This window comes from Panthera pardus, unplaced genomic scaffold (assembly GCF_024362965.1).
Source record: "Panthera pardus isolate Hobbes unplaced genomic scaffold, ASM2436296v1 HiC_scaffold_6, whole genome shotgun sequence".
Taxonomy (NCBI): Eukaryota; Metazoa; Chordata; class Mammalia; order Carnivora; family Felidae; genus Panthera; species Panthera pardus.
The window spans coordinates 9,845,432-9,856,045 of record NW_026526991.1 but is presented as its reverse complement, the minus strand read 5'-3'; the positions used below and the strand labels follow the sequence as shown (position 1 = coordinate 9,856,045).

The 10,614-nt window shown below is 60.5% G+C and overlaps 1 protein-coding gene across 2 annotated transcripts in view; it reads right to left on the bottom strand.

Moving 5' to 3' along the window:
• Positions 1–2,624: 2,624 nt before the first annotated feature.
• The window catches only part of ZBED4 (zinc finger BED-type containing 4), a 42,607-nt gene continuing 34,617 nt past the window's right edge, over positions 2,625–10,614 (bottom strand). For both annotated transcript variants that reach the window (XM_053895248.1, XM_053895249.1), the window contains exon 3: positions 2,625–7,779. In XM_053895248.1, coding sequence (XP_053751223.1) covers positions 3,929–7,432 — 3,504 coding nt within the window. In that variant the 5' untranslated portion in view covers positions 7,433–7,779 and the 3' untranslated portion in view covers positions 2,625–3,928. The remainder of the gene's footprint in view (positions 7,780–10,614) is intronic.

Here is a 10,614-nt window from a genome sequence, read left to right as displayed (position 1 = left end):
GCTGGCCGTTACTCCTGAGGACCCTTGGCAGACGCGCTCCACAGCGACAGCCCCCGCGGCTTCTGTTAGAAAAGTCTCTGAACGTGAACGTGTCTTTTTTCTCTGCTTTTCAGATTTCCTCTTTGTCTTTGGTTCCCGGCACTCAGCTGTGATGTTTAGTTTTAGTTTATCCTGCTTGGGGCTCAAGGCACCTGACGCGGACGGCTGAGGTCTGGGTCAACCGGGCACAGCCCCGGGCGTCCCCACCCTCGACGGCCTCTGCTGCGCTTCCTCCGGCACCCACTGGGTCCCTGACCTGTCCCGTTTCAGTTTAAGATGTCCCTGTGTTGACGGATTGTCACTCGCTGGTGACAATCCCTACCCTTCCGTCAACTTTCCCAAGTGGATTAATCACAAGTCCGAGTCTGAAAACTGGATTGGATCACCCGTGACTCTTATATTTTCTCAGCAAGAGTCCGAATGAATTCCGTAAAGTCACAGAAGCTCTGGATCTTTTCACCGAAAGAAACAGAAACGTTCCTCTGGGCGGAAAGGTTACCTTGGTGCGGTCGAGCCCGCTACGTGCAGGCTGGCCTCCCGCTGGCCCGCCAGCTCCCGTGGGGACGCTGTGGCTGCAGGGCCCACATTGAAGCTGGACCCTTCCCGCAGATCCTGGGTGCCTGCCCTCTGCAGTTCTCAAAAAGCCCTTTTTAAAACCCTGCTTCCTCCGGCCTGGCTGGTTCTCAGGGAGCCCTGGTCTGCCACCAGCTGCTGCCTCAAAGCCAGAAGTGGAGGAGAAGGGAATTTTAACTTTAAAGAAGGCCCAGTGTTTGTTTAACATACATTTATTCACTGAAATGAGATCCCGGGCTCATTTCATAAGGGCTTTCTCTTACGAGTGACTGGAGAAATCGAGCAGCATCTGAAACACGCAGCTCACGATCTGGGTTTGCGTGGAGAGCAAAGGCGGGAACACGGGAGGACAGACCCACTTTCCTGAAAAGTCTCGCCACGTCCCCCTCGCTCACTGCTGTCAACGTGGGCCGTTCCTTCCTGCAGGACCGTCAGCAGCTCAGGAACACACACGGTCTGCTGTTCCCACAGTGCCCGCGGCACCCAGTTCCATAAACACCTGCCGGCCCTGGCGCAGGACGAGCGCACGTGCTCACGAGGTGGTGAACCTCCGTGCGGCCGGCACCCGGGGGGCCGAGCTCCGTCCCCCGGGATGAGCCCGCGCTGTCCGCAGCCCCTCTGAACGCCCCCCGTGCACACGGTCACTCGGCCTCACCGGACAACAGCAGCCCGGCCCACGTGAGTTAAGGGCTGGACAGAAAGGCAGACGCGCTGAGAAGCAGGAGAACAAGTCTGTCCTGTGGACGCTGCGCTCTGTGGGCCAGCGGCTCTGCCATCGCAGCTCAGGGGCGGGGTGGACGGCCGGGCTGCGCTCCAAGAAAACCTCCCTGAGCAACAGCACAGACCGCCGGCGGGCTCCGAGGAGCAGGGACCACGACCCCTTTAAGCACCACCCCGCGCCAGCGGCCGGCCTGGGCCCCTCGGTCCCAGAGCGGACCGGTTACATCCTGCAGGTACGCTGTGCTCCCTTGATTTGGGGGCACAATCCACGATGCTCAGCGTCCCCCGATTCTCACGATGTTCCCTCTCGGGACAGAACCTTAAGAAAAGCAGGTCAGCGGGTTGCCCCCTCCTGCGCTCGGGCAGCCCCGCAGCCAGGACGGCTGGGCTCCAAGCGCCTCCGGGGTGCAGCCCTGCTCACCAAACTGGGAGGCTGTCCCAGCGGGGGCCGGGGACGACAGGGTCCATGGTCCTTGGGCGGACCCTCCCACACGCGGAGACCGGAGTCAATCCTGGAAGCGCGAACAGAGGAGGAGGAAAGTGCGCCAACACCCGTCCCAGACGCTCGCCTGCACGCCTGCACGCAGAGGAGCACACGGCGCCTGCCCTGGCCCCGACCCAGCCCCCCCCGGCCCCCCCCCCCCCGCCCCCCCGAACTCACTAGCAGCCGCGCGCTGCTCTCCGTGTCCCAAGTGGGGGGCGCGAGAACTCCTGTGGGGAGAGCCGGGGGCTCCAACTGAACTTGGCAGCATCCGTCCTGGCCTCCGGGACTCACTTGGTGGAGCTTGGTTAGACCCCGGGTGGGGAAGACTGGTGAAAGCCTTCCATACGGCATCGCTCTCGACACCCGTGGGAATTCGTGCGGAAACCATGGCAGCGCGATCCCCTGCTGTGTCCTTGGTTGGCGCTCCTTGGACATTGGCACAGAAGCTGCCATCGGGAGACGCGTGCACCGCCACACGGCAGAGACGCGTGGGACGGGCGTGCACGCGCGCTCAGGCTACACGGCGGAGGCGACCGTGTGCTGCCCACCAGGTTCTTCTCCCGCGCGCCAAATGCGTAACAGGGCTCGCTGTGGACACAAGACCCGGAGGTCTCGCCAGGTGGTTCCCGTTATCAGAAACGCCACTGTGAGAACTGTGTCTCCACCGCACCCGCCCCCCCCCACCCCGGCCCCCGCCGTCTGGGGCCAGGATGGAACCAGTGTCAAAGGCTGCACGAGTGTGGTTCCCCACAGAGCAGGACCCTTCTGTCACCCTAAGAAAAAAAAGCCAGAGTCCTCCAGCAGAAAATTGCAAATAAAAAGTTTAATTTCAGAAACTGAGTTCGCCGTTTATAAATACACTAAAACATAGTCAATGCAAATCCAGATTAATAACAGGTACAGGTTTTTAACAAAACAATTTTTCTAAAAGGTCACAGGCAAACAAGTGACTTGCTTCATCCAGAACATTTAATTGGTTTGACATAGGAAAATGAACCCTTTTCTGGACGTTGCAGCAAAAACTCTGAAGACGTATCATTGTTCAAACAATCTGACAACTGACGCTTCATTCTGATGTCCTTGGGATTCTGAAACGCCCCCGTGATGGCTGACTCTTCCCTATTATATATAAAAAAATCTAAACACCTAAGGCTATTCTTACAACTGCGATATAACAATCTTCTTCCCTGTTAATAAGCCATCTCTTCTAAAAAGAATTTTATACATAATTTGATCAAAGTGGGGTCAGCGGGGTCAGTGCACAAATTTCAAAGGATAGCTTCGTGGTGTCGCGACACCAGGTCCGAGGCTCGGGGCGTCCCCGACAGGACCGCCGTGAACTGGCCACTGCGCGCGGCCGACGGCAGGCGTCCGGGGGCTCGTGATCAGCGGTCGGGGCATCTCGGAGCGAGCCGACCGTGTAAAACCTGAATGAAAAGCATGAACCGGAACCCTCTCTTTACCACATCACTACACAACCAACATCGCGGGACACATCTAAACTTAGTTTTGTCTTCAAATGCCACACCTCTGTTGCAGTAAACAGGTATGTTCCAGAATATTCTCTGTACTCCTCGACATACTTTATAGAGCCTGCAGTTAAAAACTGCTCAGCCAGGATGGCTTGAACTCCACCTCCTATTTACAGATTTCATTAAACAGCCACAAAAGCTGTTTTGTTGAATTAAAGCAATTTTTTAACTAAAATACAGTACCTGATTTGTGGTTTTTACATAATTGAATAAAAAGCCTACAGGATAAAATCGTTTGCATCTTCTCTGCCAGTCTAGTAAAACAAATTACTAACCCCCAACTTTTAAAAAACTTTACAGTTACGAATGAAACCCTAGTCATCGTATTTCATGATCGGCAAGACAGGCTCTCTGTAGCGGGCCGAGAGCCCGCGGTGACACCCGGCCTGCGGTGCTGGGAGTAAGGCACACGGAGACATTACAGTGAAGCTGGACGGTGAGGCTCGTGCCACCTCAGGGTGCCGGCCGCGGTGTCCCACGCGCCCCCACCCCCACCCCCCGAGCGCGCCACCACCCGGGGACAAACAGCTGGTGCCTAGTAACCAACAGTATTTTCCGTTCGGTGGCTCCGCGGTGAGTTTCAATACTGAAAGTATATTAAGGGAAGATTCACTTTCAAAAAGATGAGTTTTTCGAAGTGTTCCATCGTGAGCCTGGACTGGCCAAAGCCTCCGTTCTCGGTGGGTGTGCCGAACAGCCTTTCGGAAGGGACGATGCTCGGGGGGCAGCCCAGAAACCTGACGGCCAGAGCGGAGAGGCCTGGCCAGGCCGACCTCTTCAGGCTCCAGTAGGTGAGGGGGTCACAGCTGTGTTCGAGCACCTCCTCCTCCAGATACGCAAGCACCATGTCCTCGGGCACCTTCGTCTTCTCCTTGGGGCCCTTCCTGGTCATCTTGGCCACGAGCGACCACAGGTCTTCCTCCCCAACCGAGTCTCTGGAGGGGGAGCCTGGGTGGCACCCGTTGGAGACGGGCGCGTCCTCTGAGGTAGAGTTGAGCTCCTCCAGTTCCCTGATTAGATCCTGCTTGTACTGCGTGGCCTCCTCTTCCGAGAACAGGGAGGCCTTGTAGCGGGGGTCCAGCAGCGTGGCAAAGACGTACCTGGGGTCGTGGAGCGTGGCGGCCAGCCGGCTCACCATGGCCTCCTTCAGAGACTTGAGCATGGTGTCGATGCCCATGGTCTCCTCGAAGAGCATCTCGATCTTCCTGTTGAGGATGTGGATCATGGGGATGACCTGGCCGAGCGTGGACGCGTGAGCGCTCATCTCCCGGCTCGCGGCGTCGAAGGGCTTCAGCGCGTGGCACACGGACTGCATGACCTCCCACTGGTCGCAGCTGATCAGCTCTCTGAAGTTGCACTCGACGGACATCTCGTTGATCGCCCGCTTCTGCTCGATGAGCCGCTCGAGCATGTGGAAAGACGTGTTCCACCTGGACGGGACGTCCTGAATGAGGTGGCGCTGGGGCAGCGCGTACTCCTTCTGCAGCTCCGCCAGCTTCTCCTTCGCTTTGGGCGACCGGTGGACCCGCTCACATATCTTCCGCGCGATGCTAAGCAGATTCTGGACCATCCGCTGGCTCTTGATGGCCTCGCCGACCACGAGGTCGACCGTGTGGCTGAAGCACTGCACGCTCGCTCGCTCCCCTTCGCTCAGCGTCTTCCCTATGCTCGGGTTGTCGGTGACCGTGATCCCGACCTGAAGGCCGGGGGACGTCACCCAGGCCTCCCACCAGCACTCGAGCTGCTTCCTGATGCCGTTGCCGCCGTAGTCACAGTCGACCTGCGACACGTCCAGCAGGGCCGAGCAGTGGCGGTCCTCACGGTACGGCCGGGACGACGACGCGAAGGTGACCCAGTGCGCGGTGAGCGTCAGGTACTCGCGGGTCTGGTTACTCATCCATATTCCCGACGTGAAGTGGACCACGCCGCTCTCCGCCTCCTTCAGGTGGGACATGACTATCTGCTTCACATTATCGTACATGCCTGGGATGGCGGTCCTGGAGAAGTAGGAGGGCGAGGGCAGGGAGTACTGAGGTTTCAAGTATTCGAGCAGCCTGTTAAAGCCAACATTGTCTACAAAAGAATATGGCTGGAGGTCAAGTGCAATCATTTCGGCTATGAGACTTGTGATTTTTTTGGCAACCGGGTGGGAATCATAAAACTTCTCGGCGGCGTCATCCAAGGAAGAAGCCCCCGACAGCTCTGCGCCCGGGGGCCCGCGGAGGCCGGGCGAGGAGGGCCGCGCGGCCCTGGGCGCGTCGGCCTTCAGCGCACTGCCGTGGAACCTCTGCAGGTGCCGCAGAAGGCAGCTGGTGCCCAGGTTGGTGGGCTTCTTCCCCCTGCTTATCGTGCGGCCGCAGTGCAAGCACACGACTTTCGTGGGGTCTGCGGAGCAGACGGAGAAGTGGTTCCATAGCTTGGAGGTCTTTTTGCTGTGAATGGGAAACATAACTTGACTGTGTTTGGAAACCGTCGCTGGCAGGTCCGTCAACCTGGAGGAGGAACCCTCCGCGGAGGCCAAGGTCGCGTACGGAGCATCTGCCAAACCCGCACCCAGCAAGCCCTTCTGGCTCCCCACGACCTCGGGGTGGCGTCGGTAGAGGTGCCTCATCAGACAGCTGGTGCCCACGTCGCCCCTCTTCCCCCGGCTGATGACACAGGCGCAGTGTCGGCACACCGCCTTCAGGCTGTCCGTGGGCGCCAGCGAGAAGTGATGCCAAACCTCCGACTTCAGCCTCTTCATGACCTTCTTGTTCTGCTGGAACACGGCGCCGGACTCCAACAGGCCGGGGCTCAGCCCGTCTCCCTGCGGCTTCTCGGGGGAGGACGCCAGCAAGGCCTCGCCCACGTCGTCAGAGGACAGGGCCGACGCGTCCTCCGGGAGCGCGTCCCCGGGGTTCGGACGCCCCTGCGAGTCCTCGGCCGGCCGGTCGGGGGACGCGGAGGGGGACTCCTGGGCCAGCGCCCCGGGCGAGGACGACACGGAGCCCGGGCCCCCCTCCGGGGGCGGCAGGGCCGGCAGCAGGGTGGGGGGCGCGGCGTACGGGGGCGGGATGCCCGGGCCGCCCCCGTTCTCCTGCAGCGCGATGGAGCGGTGCGCCCGCCACATGTGTCTGATGAGGCAGCTGGTGCCCAGGTCCTTCCCGTTCTTCCCTCTGCTGAACTCGTTCATGCAGTGGATGCACACGGCCTTGGAGTTGTCCAGCGGCGACAGGTAGAAGTGCTTCCACACGGCAGACCGCCGCCGGGACCCGGACGCGCTCTTCGGGAGCGGGGGGTTTCTCTCCGGGCCGTTGTCCGAGGTCTCCTCGCAGTGGAGGGTGGGGAGGGGCGGCGGCCCCCCCGGGGCCTCCTCCCTGCCCGCCTTCTCGGAGGCGGACGCGTCGGAGGGCACTTCCTCGGGGGAGACCGCGGACTCCTCCGCCGCGTCGTCGCGGGAAGGGGCCTTGGACGCCAGTCCGGGGGCGAGCTTGGCGGGCGAGAGCACGGCGCCCGGGTCCCCGGTGTCGGCGGGCGCCGGCGGCAGCCGCGGCGGAGGCGGCGAGAGGGAGGGCGGGGCCGGCACGCCGCCGTTCTCCGGGACGAGCACCGTGGGGTGCGCCCTCCTCACGTGCCTCATGAGGCAGCTGGTGCTCAAGTCCTTCTCGTTCTTCCCGCGGCTGAACTCCTTCATGCAGTACGTGCAGATGGCCTTCGTGCTGTCCCGGGGCGAGATGAAGAAATGCTTCCAGGCCGGAGACTTCTTCCGGGAGCTCGCGCCCCGGCCGGAGAGCAGGCTCTGCGTCACGGCCTCCATGGCCACGTCGTACAGCGTGCCGCTGTACTGGGAGAACAGGGACCCGTACTCCTCCTCCTGGTCGGCAGGGAGGCGCTGGCCGGGGGGCTCGCGGCCCCCGCCCGCCCCCCCGGCCTCCGCCCGCTCCCCGCCGCCGCCGGCCCGTTTCCTGTCCTGCTCGCTTTTAAACTCCACTCCTTCCAGACCGTGATTCGGGAGTCGAACATCTTCCCCTTCTATTTTAAAATTTCTTTTAGCAGAAACAAACTGGCCATCCCCCTTGGGACGAGGCTCCTGGTTATTCTCCATGACTGACCATAACTATTCTGGCTGCTTCGTCGCGTCACCTTAGGTGGGCGTAAACCTGATCCAAAGGCTCATCCGCACCCCCAGACGTACGTCGCCTTCAGCTTTTTCAAAACGATGCCGTCTTCCCAGACGCGCATGAGTGTGGCCGACCGTCAGTCTGACTGGAGAAGAGGGCCTGTGACCGGCGAGCGTGCCGTCTCATCTCAGGGCGCGGAGCACCGCCTGCCAGGGGCCCCGGCACGGCCCGCCGCTCGGCACAGACACCAGCTGACGCAGCGCAGACCCGCGTCCTGTCTCGGAGACCGGAGCGCCGTCATCCCGACAGCACGATGACCCTTGTGCATGATCTATCAAAGAAGACGAGACGAAGGTTAGCTCTGACCTGAATCATACATTTCAAATCTATCCTATTGCTGTGAACAGATCGGCAACGCGCAAAGATTCTATGACGGTGAATTAAAATTAAAAAACTTGTTCCTTGACGTTTTACAGTCCACTTATACGAGGCAAATACCTTAAAACTGCAAAATAAGCACAAAATAAAGACATGGATTTAAATTCCAACTGCCTATTCATAAAGGGTTGCAGGACTGAAAGCACGCTAACATGGCGTAAGAGGCCGCTGGGTCCCCGGTGTAAGGAGCCGCCGGAGACCCTCCCTCTTCCCGCCCTGCCGTAAGAGCCAATACGCAGAGCAGGGACTGAACCCAGCTAACCTGTCAGGTCATCAGGTCACAGACTCAACACCGAACAGAACAGAGAAAGCGGGGACTCCCAGCATCTAAGAGGGGAGCCAAGTCCACGAGGGCCGAGCAGCATCCACCCCGAGTGCCGCGGTGCCGCACGGGCACCGGGCACCGGGCAGGGGGTGGGATCGGCCCCTGGGAACCCGAACGCTGCGCAGACGTCAGGAGCCGGTCTGCAACCGCGAAGGCAGGCGCGTGGGCAGGATGGGTGGGAACAGGAGGTGGGGTCAGCACACGGGGACAAAGTGGACACGTGGGGCTCACGTGGGGCTCACGTGGGGGAAGGAGCAGCTAATGGGAAAGTACAGGAAGGGGGCACAAATACCAGCACCAGCGCGCTTGCCAGTGAAGAGTGGACCCCGGCAAAGTACAAGAAGCTTACTTTTTTTGCTACAACAACCAGGGGTTTGTTATAAATACAACCTGCACAAAAACTTAAAACTATACATAAATCAAAACCAGAATGGCCCACGGGAGGACAAAAGGCTGACGTCTGACGCTTTGGCTCAGCCAGCCCCCAAATAAAGACCAACAAGGAGAAATCGAGTATGCGCGAAGCGAACAACCTGCGGGAAGAGAGGGGTGTGTGTCACACGGGGTGGCCACGGAGGCCCCGGGTCAGGGAGGACAGGCCCCCTCAGCGACACTCGGCCAAACCCGAGCCGCCCGGGGCGCTGGGGCCCTGCCTGGCTGGGAGGCCGTGCCAAGCCCAGAGCAGCGCTCGCGCGCCAGCCCCGTGGGGTCACTTGCTGGCTGCCCGGGCCTGCTGGGCTGGGGTCTGGCCCAGGTGCTGCCTCAGCATCCGAGCGGCCCGGGGAGAGGACGCGGTTACTGTCTGGCCCCAGACTTACTCCGTGGCCTCCAGCGTCTGGGCAGACACAGCGTCCTCGGCCACCACGGGCCCACCCGGCCCACCCGGGGCCGGCACGGCCTGGATGAGGCCGCCAAAGGGCACCGGGTGCCCAGGGCCGACCATCTGATGAGGTGCCAGCCGGCGGGGCCTGCGTCCCAACACATGGTGAGGAACACTTCGTCCTCGTCACAGCAGCTGCAGGACAGCCCGGGCCCTGGGGCTCCAGCTCAGGCCCTGCCAGGGCCAGCTGGCCATCTCGGGTCTGCCGGAGCCAGTGCCAGCCAGCCACTCCCCGCAGGGGCGGACGGCCCTCCTGCCGGGGCCTCTGGCCACGGGCGGCGGTGCTGGTGGGATGTGAGTGCCGAGAGCCACCCGGTCTGTACCCCTGCCCGTGCCCCTGCCTCGGCCAGCCGCCCGGCCCCTCGACCTCACCCGTCAACGTGTGGCCGGGCACACAGACACGGACGCCTGAGCGGGGGCTGAGCCGGGCCCTGCCGCTCAGACCGAGGCTGTCCACGGGCAGTGCCCACCGGCGGCCACACCGAGCAGGCGAGCCATCGCCGAGCGCAGGAGCCACAGCGGCGACGCCGGCCCAGAAGGCGTTCCGGACCAGCGCGCTTCTGAGAGAAGGAAGCACGGTCGATGGTGATGCCGCAAGACCTGCTCACGCGAGCCCGGCGGGCAGAGCAGGGTGGACGGTCGCCCTGACGCACTGTGCACGCCTTTCAAAGCGGCTACTCTCACCAGAAGCAAACACAGGTTCTTCAGAAGGCATCCCAAAGAACGAACTCCACAAAGTTCGGCCACATGGTCAGAATAAAAAATAAGCTTGTGAATCCCTATCAGTAAGCACACAGGAGCAGGCCACCAGGGGCGGGAGTCGGCAAAGAGTGCAAGATCACTACACAAACTGCATTTCCAGAACACTGCATGTAATTACACGGTTCACACGTATAATTACACAGAGAACACAGAGAACGAAGAAAAATGAGCAAAAAGTATGACGCTATAAAAACGAAAACCCAGATTTGGAGGAGACTTTTTAAGAAGTAGAATTACGAGTATATATAAAATCAAAACATCAATGAGACACCCACCAGGACGGCTGAAATCAAAAAGACAGCCAGTGACAAGCACGGACACAGATGTGGAAAAACACTCCTCCACCACCGGCGGGGATGAAGACGGTGCGGCCTCTTCGAAAACCACTCCGGCAGCGTCTCAAACGTAAAGTCGCCCGTGACCCAGCAATCCCGCTTCTGTGTAAATACCGAGAAGTGAAGATGTGTGTTCACTCAAAAACCTGTATGTGGACGGCATCAGACAAAAAGCGGACACGACCCCCCCCCCCCACACCCATGAGTAGATGAAAAACGTGACGTATTCCTCTAATGGCAAGACCGTGCTCACCACGACACAGACGAACCTCGACGAACCTCGAGGTCATCGAGCTACAGGAACCAGACATAGGAGACGGCACACCGTGTGCCCGAATTCGTACGAAATGTTCAGAGAGAGACAGAGGAGGGGAGAGGAGGCCAGGGGGTGCGGGAGCACAACGGCAATACTGCTGACGGGCTGGG